This window comes from Solanum verrucosum, unplaced genomic scaffold, assembly GCF_900185275.1.
Source record: "Solanum verrucosum unplaced genomic scaffold, falcon-dt-bn FXZP01000208.1, whole genome shotgun sequence".
Lineage (NCBI taxonomy): Eukaryota > Viridiplantae > Streptophyta > Magnoliopsida > Solanales > Solanaceae > Solanum > Solanum verrucosum.
The window spans coordinates 3,639,151-3,654,119 of NW_026020329.1; the positions used below are offsets into that span (position 1 = coordinate 3,639,151).

Here is a 14,969-nt window from a genome sequence, read left to right on the forward strand (position 1 = left end):
GACAACTTTAAATTCTTATATGAATCAGTGGCTTTCTCCTAAATGTTCAAGTTAATTTTAAAACTCTCATACAAGAATGAAGTAAAACACATTCAAGTGGTTCTCAACACACAAACTAGACTAGCAACAATGTTAATTACATATCAATAAATTAACTTATCAGTGATTCTTTAAAAAGGTTTTCAGTTCATATTAGCAATTTTAGATGCTGATTTTATTTATCAAATACAACAAAAAATTAATTGAGCGGGCAAGAACATTTATTCATCCACACATTCATTTAAAGACCTAGAATGGAAAGTAAGTAAAAGGGAGATTATTGACCTTCTCCGAGACAACGAATCAGTGAATCTCGAGTCTTCACCATTGAAATGCTTGTTCAACAGAGCCAATATAGGCTCTTTTTACATCAGAAAAACTAAATATTAGTGTAGATGTGTTCCTTCTTGAGGTCTATTCGACATTTGTAACTGTGAGAAGCTTCCAAGAGGCGTGAGAGGGTGGAGGAGACAACTCCGGCGATGGCAGAGGTCTCGCTGGTCTTTTCCCGACGTCCTAGAGGCGGCGATTATGTGGTTCAAAATTGATTGAAGGGAAAAGGGTCAAAAATGCCCTTGTACTATGTGAAAAGATCAAAAATGCCCCTCGTTTATACTTTGGTTCATTTATGCCCTTATTGCTAGAGAAATGGGCCAAAAATGCCCTTAATGAAACGGAAGTAACGGCAACTTCTTAAACAATTTAATTAGTCTTAATTAACATTTTCACTTATTAGATTTTTAAATTTTTTTTTTTTACCCTGACCCATTTACCATTTAACCCGGCCCACCCTTCTATTTATTCTTCTTCCAGTCATTTCTAGATAAACTCTCCTGCTTGTAGTTCAGATGAACACTACGCTTCTTATTAGGGTTTCTTATTGTGAGGATTTTATCAACCTTTGAAGCAAGACAATCAAGTTTCTCATAAAATATAAAGTTGTTAGATTCAAGGTATGTTACTAATATTCATCATATTTTAATGTAGGATTAGGATGTTTTGGTCAGAATCAAATTGGGTTTGTGTGTTTTTGTCAAAATCAAGTATTATTGGGTTATGTGTAGTATAATGTTGTTGTCAGTTAATATTCACATAAAAGAACTTAGTTTTAGAGATAAAGTTCATCTTTTTATGATTTTGTTTGGTGTTTTGTGGTCCCAAAATTTTTTATTATGTTATATGAGATTCTTTATGATTTTTTTGAACTAAAATTGTCATTGTGTAGTTACTGACATGGGCCCTTCTTTGTTCCTTTTTCTTGGGTTGAATTTGAAGATGATTGACAAAGTCGACTTGATTTTTCACTACGGGGGTACATGGGTAATTTCTCCTGAGCTATTATATAATCAGAATTCGGTGAATGTTTTGTCTGGGTATGAAGCCAATAATGTTAGATTTGCTGATGTTTGCGAAGAGTTCACAAAGAATTTAGGGTTCACTAAAGTAAATCAACTTTTAGTAACTGGACCTTCTGGAAGGTATTATTTGGTGACAGACGATGACGGTATGAGAACTTTGCAGTACTTATTCAGTAAGAAGTTTAGAGTGATAAATTTCTTTGCTGTAAATTCTTCTGATTTGAGTATTTTTGCTCAAAACATCACATATCATACTGAGACATATACTGTGGATGTTGATGTAGTTTCTGACCAAGAAAGTAGTTCTAGTGAATTTGACGAATCAGATTCTAATGATTATAATGAGGAAGAACTTGAGGTCTTTAGCCAAGAAAAAAGAAGGGGTGTGACTGATACTTTGGAGAATTATAAAGTTTTAGAGAAAGGGCAAACATTTAAGGATATCCCGGAAGCTAGAAGGGTAATAAGCTTCTATGCAATGGCCAATCGTTATGGACTAAGGGTGAAGAAAACCGATACAACTAGGGCCGGGTATAAATGTGTTGAAGGCTGCCCCTTCACAGTTTTAGTATCAAAGGATAAGAAAAGTAGTACTTGTTCCATCAAAACATTGAATTCAGTACATACATGTGATTCTACTTATAAAAATCCGAGGGCTAATGCTAACACACTAGCACATTTATTCAAGAGAAAAGTTCAGTATAATCCTCAATTTAAGGTAAAAGACATGTGTGAAGAGTTAGAGACTATTTTTAACATGAATGTGTCTACATCTAAGGTTAAAAGGGCTAAGAGGCTGGCTCTTGAAAAACTAGAAGGGAGTTTTCTTGATGACTATAATAAACTTGAAGCATATGGACAAGAACTTAGAACTTCTAATCCGGGAAGTGATGTTGTTATCAATATATCAAAAGAAGCTCTTTTACAAGGAAAGAGGAAGTTCTTAAGGATGTACATTTGTTTCAAAGCATTGAAGGATGGATGGAAAAGTGGTTTGAGACCACTTATTGGGCTGGATGGTACTTTTTTGAAGGGAAGATATAAGGGGCAACTATTAGTTGCTACGGGTCAAGATTGTATGAACCATTTTTATCCTATTGCATGGGCAGTGGTGGATAAGGAGACAGGCAGGACATGGGAATGGTTTTTGGAGCTTTTGAAGTGTTCTTTGAATCTTAAAGATGGACATGGAGTGACATTCATCTCAGATATGCAAAAGGTAAAACTTACGTCTTTTCCTTATGTTTTAATTGATAATCAAAATTGTCATCCTTGAGCTAAACAAATATACTGATGTTTGTTTTCAATTTTAAAACTAATAATGATGTTGGCTGTTTTTTTTACTTCATAGGGGTTAATTGATGCTAAGAAGAGTGTGTTTCCTGAAGCTAAGTACAGATATTGTGTAAGGCATATTGAGGCTAATTGGTGTAAAAGGTGGAGGAGTGGACAAGCCAAGAAACTTATGTGGTGGTGTGCATGGGCCACATATGTTGAAGACTTTGAAGATCAATTGAGAAAATTAGGAGACATAGATGAAGAAGCTGCCAAAGACCTGTTGAAATATAAACCTCAAACTTGGTGTCGGGCATACTTTGATACTCAATGTAAAAATATCATGGTTGACAATAATTTCACTGAGTCATTTAATGCATGGATTCTGGAAGCAAGGCATATGCCTATCATCAAAATGTTGGAAGAAATAAGGCTGAAGGTTATGAGAAGGTTGGTTTCTAATGAAGCAAAAGTTAGGAGTTGGAAGGGAAATTTCAGTCCACCGTGCATGAAGCTATACAATGTTTATAGGGCAATTGCTCATGGATGCAAGGTTGAGTTTAATGGTGACTTTGGTTACGAAGTCACAAAAGGTGATGATAGACATACAATTAATTTGAAGGATAAAAGATGCACATGTAGGGCTTGGGACTTATCGGGAATACCATGCCCCCATGCTATCAAGGCCATGTTGTATGATAAGGTATTTTATCCTCAATTTTAGCCTTTTCAACTTGTTGTCTTCATTTGCTTATTTTAATTTTTAATTCATTTTTGTCTTGTTGGCTTTTAAGGTTGAACCAGGAACACAAATACACTGGTATTACTGTAAGGAGGCTTATTTGCTAACTTACAAGAACAAAATACAACCTGTTAGGGGAGTTAAATTTTGGAAAGTCGATCCAGCCCAAGCCATGGAACCACCAGAAGCTGTGAAGACTGTAGGCAGGCCCAAACTTAAAAGAGATAGAGTACCAGATGAAGCAGGGAAAAGAAAGGGAGAGTGGAGTCAATCCAGGAAGGGATCAACCATGCATTGTAAAAAATGTGGTGAACCTAACCATAATTCAAGGGGTTGTTATAATGTAAGCATCTAATTTGTAACTTAACTATATTGTAATGGCCTGAACTAAAGTAATATGTCTTTCCTTTGGTGACAGGACAATACTCAAGGAGCTAGCTCTAGTTCAAAAAATTGTAAAAAGAAATGTAGTAATACAACCTCAACTCCAATGGTACATCATTCAGGTGACACAAATGATGAAGCAGAAATAGAGTTTCAAACTGAAGTGGGGACACAACAATCAGTTTATTCAACCACACAACCTTATGGTCCTGAAGTCTGTACTGAAGAATACCCATCACTTAGACCAATGGTTGTTTCTGAAGTCACAAGGTTGGAAGAGAGAAAGAATATGTCACGACCCGAGCCTACACCCTGGACGTGGCCGGCACTTGAAGACCATTGCTGGTCCCCAAGCGAACCCTCATCCTGGTTGACTACAAGCGGAAAACTGATTCAAGCATACAAAGCTTAAAAACTTAAATAAAAGTTCATAAAACTTAAATACAAACTTTAAGTCCAAAGAAAACTCTATATAATAAAATATATACAACTCGCCATAAAAAGGAAACTTTAGTCTTTAAAACATTTAATAAAATAAATGATACAGACTTCTCAACTATACTGACTATCTATGAAGCCTCTAACTGATAAAGATGGAAGTCGGGACAAGACCCACGACATCCTAACAATTGATATAACTGAAAGGTAAATGAAATCCTCCGAAACCAAGGAGGCTCACCATAGCTAACTCGAACTCTCGGGTGTATCAACGAAGCTCCTATTGATGATCCTGAATACCTGTGTCTGCATCATGAAATGATGCAGGCCAAATGGCTCAGTACGTGGAATGTACGAGCATGTAAGGGGAATTCTAAAACATAAACATAAGCTTGAAACTTGATAAAAAGGAAACATACTTGCCTGTTTTCAATCTTACTCAACTCAAGGAATACTCCAAACTACTCAAACTTACTCAACTCAGAAGTACTCAAGGATAAGATACTCAACTCAGAGATTAGATACTCAACTCAAGGATATGATATTCGACTCAAAGATATGATATTCGACTCTGGATACTCAACTCTGGATACTCAACTTTGAATACTCAACTAAATATGACTGAACTCATTTCAATATAAAGCAATTTAAAACAAGTGCAATATAAAGAAACAAACTGTTTAAAAACATGTTGTCAAATCTGTGTGTATGCAAGGATACAACATAACTCTGAAATGTATATAAAAATACAATAAACTGATGTATATAAAAATACAATAACTTCTGTGGGAGTTTCTCTAACCGACAACCATCACATAAGAGCTATAGTGATGATACAGCGATCTACCTCACGCTGCCAGCGCATCCTATACCCGGCCAAAGGTATAGGACCTAAACTACTAATGGATCCACTAGTCTATGTGAAAAGGGTTCATCTAAAAAGTATGACCCTTTTCTACCCATGATGGCTACATGGTTTATGGGGGCTGTGAGTTGTCTGAACTCTCCTCCATATCGGTGCTCAATACTACTCCCAAAAATATACTAGCTCTTATGTTTTAAAAACATACTTCTTTCTGCTGATTTGAGATAATTGCTCAAAAACTTAGCTCAAAGGCTATCTTGGAAATCTCAGTTTCCCTACTTGCTTCATTTAGAAAGCTATTACTCTTTTCTGAAAACTAGCCCGAAGGCCCTTTGGAAATCTCAGTTTCCGTTCTTATTTAAATGTGAAAACATTTATAAACTCTTTGGGAATACTTAGTCACCATATACTTTTGAAGAAAAGGACTTCAAACTTTACTCTTTACTCTTTACTGAACTCAAAACTTAAGTTTTAAAACAAAAGGTAAAACATTTGTAAAAGACTTCTTGAAATGTGGTTCGTGTCGAATGATGGACATGAACGACTCAATGCAAGGTTTTCAATAACCACAGATAGAACTCAAATACTTGGAACTCAAGAACTTCAATAATACTACTCATTTCAAGAATGCTCAACTCAGAGTTCATGCGGAATTATGAGCATGAACTACTCAACTCAATGACTCAAAGATACCTCTCATCTCAAGACTGTTCGACTTATAAGATTCATGCGGAATTATGGGCATGAACAATTCAACCCAAAGACTTTATGGGTAACATGTAATAGTCCCATGCTTAGAAATATAATCTCAAAGGGTATTAGGAACTAAATACTCAAGACTTAGAACTTGAAGATACTACTCCTCTCAAAGATACTCAACTTCTGGAGTTCATGCGGAATTTATGGGCATGAACGACTTGACTCGTAGGTCTACATAACATTATGAAACTCATGTATTTGACTCTTCTCATTCTCTGACTTACTTCCTCAAAACTTAGTTCAAATCGATAGTTGATCTCAAAGGATTCACAATTGAACTCAAAGGCTTTCTTGAACTCTACTATTAACTCTCTCTTGAATTTGAATTATGAATTCAAGAGTTATGATTCATGATATGAAGGATCTCAATAACAATATAGCTATTCGATAATTAGGAATATAACTTTTAAAAGAAACATGAATTCAAGAACTCAAAATCAACTTATCTCAAGAATACTCAAATCTAGGGAAAGTATCCTAAATTACTCTTTTACTGATCTGAAAGTAGATGTAGGGCGTAAGGATGAACTAGTCCAACACTATGATAATCTTACATACCTAGAAGAACAAGATTCTTGAAGAATCTTGAAGAAGAACTTGATTAGAAGCCTTGAAACCCTAGCTTGAAGGTAAACAATCAAGAAAACCTTTCTTGAGATTCTCGAGTTAGTTTCTTAAAATCTCTATAGCAAAAAATTATGATTTTCATGAGTGAAGATGAAAATCTGATTGTTTTGAGCTTTTTATTAGTCAAGAAATTCGTTGATGGTTTTCTTGGAGGTAAAAAGACAAAAACGATTATTTTCACTATTTTCCCGTCGGCTAATTCGTAACAGCACTGTATAGGTTACTAAAATAGTCATAACTTTTTACTCATCTATTGGATTGACGTGAAACTGGTGGGGTTGGAAAGTAGATTCAATTACCTTTAATTGGATAGGTTATGGCTCACGTAACTCTTAATATTCTAAGAGATATGGTCGTTTAAAGTTGACCTAAGCAGAATCTTACTTCAAAACTTAATGAAACTTCAAGAACACTTATCAAGAACTCATCAAGAACTCTAATCTTTAAATTTCAAGAACGAAATTACGCTGATTAAATCATGATTGGCGTGTGGGTGAAAGAACCCAACACTATGGAAGCTTACATACCTCTTAGGGATCAAACCCATGGCGAAAATCCGCTACAACACGCAAGAATCTCGACGAACGCTTGATCCTTTCCTCTTTTCTCCTCTTCTCTCTTCTTTTCTCTTCTTGAACTCTCAACTAAAACCCTAGGCCAATTTTAGGATTATAAAACTGAACCTAATAGTATTAGACCCTTAAAATATTACTAAAAACGAATTAAATCTGGTTGGGTAAGGAAAAGACCAAAATACCCCTCTTTATTTTCGGCTAACTTTCCTTAACTGGACAGCCGATCTTCAAAAGGCCATATCTCCCTCATCTGACCTCGAAACTTAGCAAACTCAGCGGCGTTGGAAAGATAATCAAATATCTTTCCTACAGTATATGGTAGTACACCTAAATCATCCTGAGCTATGAGTTATGGTCGTTTGAAGTCGACCCAAAACTCATACTTAGCTTAACTTACAAAATTTCATATTTTGCTATTTCCAATTTAATTCTTTTTGGAACTCAAGGTGCTACATCTAATGACCTTAACACTTAAGAAATTTTTAATTCCTTGCAAAAATCTCACCCACTACGAAGAAAGGTTCGGGTCTTAGTTCGAAAATTTTCTGGTGTGTTACAGAATAAACCTAAGCCAGCAATTGGATCAAGGAGAATTGGATTTACTGGAGATGCTAGTGGAGTGTCATTACCGATAAATTTGCCTTATTCACCAACTAAAACTATTTGGAAAGGTAAGGCAGCAACTACACTTCATCAGCTACAAAATGAAGGAAAGAAAAAGAGATTGAAGATGATGGCTAGAAAGGGACAAGGAATTCCAGATAATATTGATGACAATGATGTTAACTTTTAAAGACTAGGAATTGTACTTAATGTTTTGCTTGAATGGACTTGAAATATTACCTTAGAAAATGTTTTGGTGGTTCTTTTTAAAATTCACATTTGTCTTGGTGATAGTTGACCACTAAAATGTGGATGTGAATTGGTTGGATGGTGTAACTTGTCTTGTTGACAGTTGACACTAGAACTTGTTTTGTGTTTGACAGTTTTTGGTGTTGGTGTGCAGTGAATCTGCATTTTTTTTGTGTAATGGTTTAAAGTGAATACTTGTTCCTCTATTTAGATTAATGGTTTAACATTTGGTCTTGTTAGTACTTGCTTCTTTTTGGTGTTGTGATGTGCAGTGAATCTTCTTCTTTAGTGTAATGGTTTATTGCTAAAACTTATAATTCCTTCATTTGGTTGGATGTTGGGCACTGAATGTTCATTCTTTAATTCGCAGCTCTGAAATTTGTATCACCATAATCCATTACCTACTTTATGGCACTAATCAACAACAATTCCATTTGTTTTCCAGCATCCAAACAAAGAAACAACAACAATACCACTTGTTTTTCAGCATCCAAACAAATAAGAAACAGCAACAATACCACTTGTTTTTCAGCATCCAAACAAATTCGAAATCAACTTCTAACTAGTACTAATATTTATTTATGAAACTCATGAGACGATGATAATTTAATATTGGATAATTCATGTTTTAGAGAGTAAATGAGACTTGTTTGTGAGAAATTAAGGAAAATACAGTGTAAAGAAAAATTACAACAAAAATATGATTTTGTAGGTGAATTCATCATTTAAGAGTTGGGAGCATGGGGGCTAACTATTCATCTTATTCCATCTTTAATAATGTCGTAACGAAAGATAAAATTAAATTCATCATTCGTGAAAAAAATTCAAAAGAAATCCACAGCTTTCACAAGAAACTTTTTTTTCTACATCAGGCTTAGCAGCCTGAAAAGACTTCTTCCTGAATTTGAAGGAATCCACGATATGAAATAAGTACTGCTGCAATTCCACAATAGCATATGCTCTTATATCTATATGAAAAATTAGAACCTTGAGACATTCCATAAACAATGAAATGTCGGGAGCAAACTCAATATCATTATAAATGAAGAAAAAGTTACATCCAATTAAGAATATTTGAGAAATCTAGAAGAGGGGGCTAGGGTTTTGAAAGAGGAAGAATTAAATCTTGTGAGAAAATGGAGGAAGAAGCATAGCTAGAAATGACTGGAAGAAGAATAAATAGAAGGGTGGGCCGGGTTAAATGGTAAATGGGTCAGGGTAAAAAAAAAAAATTAAAAATCTAATAAGTGAAAATGTTAATTAAGACTAATTAAATTGTTTAAGAAGTTGCCGTTACTTCCGTTTCATTAAGGGCATTTTTGGCCCATTTCTCTAGCAATAAGGGCATAAATGAACCAAAGTATAAACGAGGGGCATTTTTTATCTTCTCACATAGTACAAGGGCATTTTTGACCCTTTTCCCTTGATTGAATGAAAATAGGGATGGGATTGGGGTCTTTAGTTGGGTTATTTGGGCCGGGTTAGGGTTTTTGGTTCAAGAACAAGCCTGCTTATGTATTAAAAAGTGAAAAATTTAATATATGATACATATTAGATTAATATTTTCAAGTTATAGCAGTAGAATTAAACTTTCAAATTATAACATTAAAAATTTCAGGTTGTAATAGTTTATTAAAAAAAAAGCTTTTTTTAATAATTGAAAAACATTTGTTTTGAAAAAAAAAAAGATAAAAAAAAAATTGTTTCTGAAGAAAAAAAGGTAAAAAACAGAACTAAGGGTGTTAATTAAATTTGAATTGATTGAAGATAATTATTAATTAGCATGAATTAAGAAAATTTAAACTAATTAAGAATATTCAGTTTCCTTAATTCACTCTAATTTGTTAAAATTAATTTAAAATTCTGATTTTATCCATTTTTCTTCCACGTTTTTCTCTATCCGATTTTTTTCCAGAAATCTTGTCACTGGAGATTAATTGAAATTTTTTTTTTGCTTGAAAAATCTTGATTTTATTGTGATGGACAACTACTTATCAATATTAATTAAACATGGTGGAAGATGGGATCCTTCATGTTAGTATTTATTATGGTTTATTGTTTGTATTTGTATTTCAGTGAAATGAAAAAAAAAAACAATAATGAAACTTTGAAACACATTTTGTGATTTTGTTTTTGTAAATCGTCACTATATTTAAGTTGAGATGTTTTTTTGTATAAACAATACATTTTGTTCATAATGCGTATTAATTGTTGTGAAACTGTAATATTAGTGATTTTGTTGATATGTTTCTGTTTTTTTTTTTTTTTGGTTATTTTGTATACTATCAAAATCATGATTTTGTGAGAAATTGACGCAATATATGAATGATTTGAGTATAAATTTATAGAATATAAATAATTTTATCGTTGTGGAAAATAAGTATGAAATTTGTTGTAAAATTGTTATGATATAGGTATTTCTTTAGTCAATTTGATAATAATAATAATGATATGGATTAGATATGTAGATTAAAATTATAATATGGAATACTTTTTTTTTTCCTGAAAACATAGATAAAATGTATAGTTGTGAATGAATTTGGTAGTGTACATGAAATGATATTGGTATGAAAGTGTGTTCAATATTGAGTAAAAAGTATTAGTAAGAATTTTGTAGAATTGTATGATAGGTGTATGAAATTGGTATAAAATGTGAAATATTTATATATAATGTGGTATATGGTGTGAATTATTCTAGAACTATTTGGTATGAAGGATGATTGTTTGTATGAAATGTGTATTAAGTGGGTATGACATGTGAAATATTTTTTTTATGTAATCTGTTTTGTGGTATGAATTTTGGTATACTGTCTGAATGATATTTGTATGAAAAAATAACGACGAGTGTGTATAATTTTGTGTTAGTAGAATGAAATTTGTGGATGAAATTTGTAATGTCTTTGGTATGAAATGTGTATTAAGTGGGTATGACATGTGAAATGTTCATAATATGTATTAAGTGGGTATGACATGTTTATTAAGTGTATGAGATGTGTATTAAGTGGGTATGACATGTGAAATGTTTTTTTTTATGTAATCTGCTTTGTGGTATGAATTTTGGTATACCATCTGAATGATATTTGTATGAAAAAATAACGATGAGTGTGTATAATTTTTGTGTTAGTATAATGAATTTTGTGGATGAAATTTGTATTGTATTCGGTATGGAAAGTTACTGTAAATACAACATATTTCTAATTGTTTTATAATATCTAAGACCAATTGTTATTTTTTTTTTAATGAAACAGGAAAATATGTTGATTTTCAGATGGAGGGGATTATATATGAATCTTCTAGTTTGTATAGTGGTCTAGTAAGTGTGATAACATCGCAGCTTATGATAGATGTTATTATTAATGATATAGAGATAAAATATATAGTTAGTGATTGATGTCCACCTGTTAGTATCCACAATGATGTTGGTGGGCGGATTTTTTTAGATCAAAAGAAAGCTAATGTAGGTTTCTTTACGAAATATCTATTGTGCTTAACTTTGAAGAATATAGCAATGGATAATTAGGATTGTGTAGTTATTGTGGATAGGAGACATTATGATGTTAGTAGAACACTAACTAACTTTGATTTATACTCCAACAACTCCATCCGCTTGATAGGAATGAATTTAGATGGAGTTGTCGATGAAAATACTGATGAAGAAAATGGAATAATCAGTGACCTTTCTAATTTGTTTATAGCTGAAAATCAAATTTACAAGGATAAAGAAACACTTATGGAGTTGATGCGGCATTATGAAATTGTCGAAAAATTCAGCTTTCTTGTATCTCGTTCTAGTTCTTCTTGGTAAAGATTTAATTGACTGTTTGAATGTGTATTTATTTTTGAGTGAATTTAGTATATAAGTTTTTGATGGATGTTTTTTTTGTTTGTTTTTGAAACAGTTATTACTTGAAGTGTCCTTCTGAGAATTGTTCCTGGATAATGAATTCATCATGTTTGAATCAATCGAGGCTATTCAAAATTAGAAAGTATTGTGCGGAACATACTTATTCCGTTAGAGATAGAGTGTATGCAAGGCGTCAGGGAGTAACTGACGTTGTAGCTGTTTTAATAATGGATAAATTTATTGATCCATCAACTATATACACTCCAAAAGATATAGCGGAAGACATGTTGAAAGTGCATGATTGAGCTGACATATATGCAAGTCTGGAGAGCTAAAGAAAAGGCAATAAAATTGGTGTATGGAGATCCGGCCGAGTCATATGCTAAAATACCAGATTTTTTTTCAAATTAAATTTTGTATTTTATTTTATGAACTTAATTGGTATGAATTTTAGCAATGCAACAATTTGGTGACCATTAGGCATGCAGTTTGTTTACAGATTGAATTTCAAGTATCCATTTGCTTTCCTTTGTGTATCCAATTGATAATCATTTTGTGTCTAATTTGAATCTAATTGGTATTCAGTTTGTATCCAGTTAGTATATTTGTTGTGTTGTAATGTTTAGATATCAAATTATAAAATTATTTGTAACAACGGAAAAACTTTCAGGTTATCTATACATATTGGAGCAGACATATCCTGGTTCTGTTTTAAAATTAGAAAGAATCGAATGTGATAAGTTCTTATATGCATTTGTTGCATTAGAAGCATGTATTAGAGGTTGGGAGTATTGTAGGCCAATTGTAGTGGTTGATGGGGCAGCTTTAAGAGGCTCATATGGTGGTACAATGTTGACTGCAAGCACTATGGATCCAAGAAACATTTTTTGAATCTTTTACATTTATATTCAATAATAAATATGATATAAGGTGTGTTTCCAATTTGTATGATAATTTTTTAAAATAATGCATCAAGTCACATACTTCCACTTGCTTATGCCATAGTGAATTCTGAGAATGATGCATCGTGAACCTGGTTCTTTGAACAGTTTCGGAAAGCATATGGAGAAAGGGAAAACATGTGTTTTATGTCAGATAGAAACGAGAGCATATGGAAAGGAACTACAAGAGTATATCCTGGATTGGAACATTATGCTTGCATATGGCACTTATGTTGTAATGTTTTGAAGAACTTCCATAGGAATACTGAAGATTTAAAGAAGCTGTTTTTTACAATGGCAAAGGCTTATACAATACAACAATTTGAGGCGATTATGCAAAGAATAAGCCAGATAGATCCAAGAATAAGAGGTTATTTATTTGATATCGGGTATAACAAGTGGTCAAGGGCTTAACCAAAATGTAAGCGAACATGAACCATGACTTCAAACATAGCCGAATCTTTGAATAATGTTAACAAAATAGCAAGAAGGCTGCCAGTGATTTCACTTCTTAAATTTATGAGGGTAACAGTTCAAAGATGGATTCATAAGCACAACGAGGAGGCTGCAAAAACTAAAACAGATCTGACAAAAAAATATGATCTTATGCTCCAGAAAAGTATTGCTTTGTCTAACATTATGAGGTATGATTTTTCCTTTATTCATTATTATTTAAAGGTATTCATGTATGCAATTTGTATGATTATTGAATTAATTTAGTATAAACTGCCAACTAGCATGAACAGTACATTAATTTGATATTCATTTTGTATATCTAATTGAAACCTTTTTTAGTGGCCTGTTTTTTTGTATCAACATTTGAATGAGCAATATTTTTGTGTGTTAGGTAATACCATCAACAGTTGATATGCATGTTGTTGTTGATGGACCAATGTAACATCTCACACCTAGAAACGACTATTAAGAGTTTAAAATATGAAAATATTGATTTTTGGAAAGAATAAGGAAATCTGGAAATTTTGTGTGAGTTTTGGCCATTTTCAAACGGCCATAACTCCTAGCTCAGGAGGATTTAGGAGCATCTCTTGATATGTTTGGAAATCCCTTGGAGATATTTTTCCAAAGCCACCAAGATTGCACGATTTCGACATCGTATGAGTGAGATATGACTTTCGGAAGTTGGGCTGTTGGATTGAGGAAAGTCCCAATCCGGATTTAAGGAAGGGCAAAGTAGTCTTCTCCCTAATTAATTTCCTAATTTGATTTTAGGAATTAATTGGGGTAAAACAAGACTTTATTCAGTTTAAAATAAATTAGAATTTACGCTAGGGCTTTGAGAGGAGAAGAAAGAAGAGAAAAGAGGAGAGAAATCAAGAAATCGCCAAGAATGTTCAAGCTTTGCGAGTGGAATTCGTCGAGGGTGATCCCTATTAAGGTATGTGAGATTTATTTCGTGTTGGGTTAGTTCACCCACACAGTAACTTGTTTCAATTCAGCGAAATTGGAGTTGTTTGAATGTTAAGAAAGTGAAGTTCTTGAAGAACATTGTTGAATTATTGTGGGTTGATTGTTGAATGCCTAGTGTCGAATTGATTCATGTTTCCGGGTTGTTTTGTGAGTTAGATTGGTTGTATATTGAGGGTACAATTGATCCTAGGGGTTTGAGGAAAGTACCATGGAAGTTTGGAGGGTTTAGAGATGAAAAACGGAGGAGAAAAGTCGGGAACTCCTGGGTACAGGGGTTGGGGCGTCGCACCTCTCAGCGCGCCCCAAAATGTTCTCTGAGGTTTGGCCTCTGGCGCGTTGCCCCAGCCAAAGCGCCCCACCCAGATCTCTGAGGTTTGGGACCTGGTGCCCCACGCCTCTTAGAGCGCCAGGGACGCCAGTTCTCCCCATTCGTTCCCCACCTTCTCGTACGTGTTCCTAAGTGATGTACATATGTTTCCTAGTCGATTCTAACATTCTAAAATACATCTAAACATCATGAAATCATCCATAAACATGAGATCATGAACCTTGAATCCATAATCCAATTCAAGGAAAGTTAAGATCAAAGTCAAGAGAAGTAAGAGTCAAGTCAAGATGAGTTCTTAGAGTTTTCCAAAAGTCTTTTCCAAATGTTTTAACTTTGTTTTAAGACTTAAAGTTCAAGTTGAGTAAAGAGTAAAGAGTAAAGTTTGAAGTTCATTTCTTCAAAAGTATATGGGGACTAAGTATTCCCAAAGAGATTTAAAATGTTTCCACATTTAAATAAGAACGGAAACTGAGATTTCCAAAGAGCCTTCGGGCCTGTTCACAGAAAGAGTAAT

General features: G+C 33.5%; 1 protein-coding gene and 1 pseudogene across 1 annotated transcript; both read left to right on the plus strand.

Annotated features, from left to right (window-relative positions):
• The first annotated feature begins 1,272 nt into the window (after positions 1-1,272).
• On the plus strand, positions 1,273-7,855 carry LOC125836094 (uncharacterized). Its single transcript, XM_049515174.1, has 5 exons — positions 1,273-2,616; positions 2,749-3,375; positions 3,467-3,757; positions 3,833-4,048; positions 7,622-7,855. Exons 1-5 carry the CDS (start codon positions 1,273-1,275, stop codon positions 7,853-7,855), a joined length of 2,712 nt encoding a protein of 903 aa, XP_049371131.1.
• Positions 7,856-11,305: 3,450 nt separating this feature from the next.
• On the plus strand, positions 11,306-12,169 carry LOC125836095 (uncharacterized; annotated as a pseudogene).
• The last annotated feature ends 2,800 nt before the right edge of the window (positions 12,170-14,969 follow it).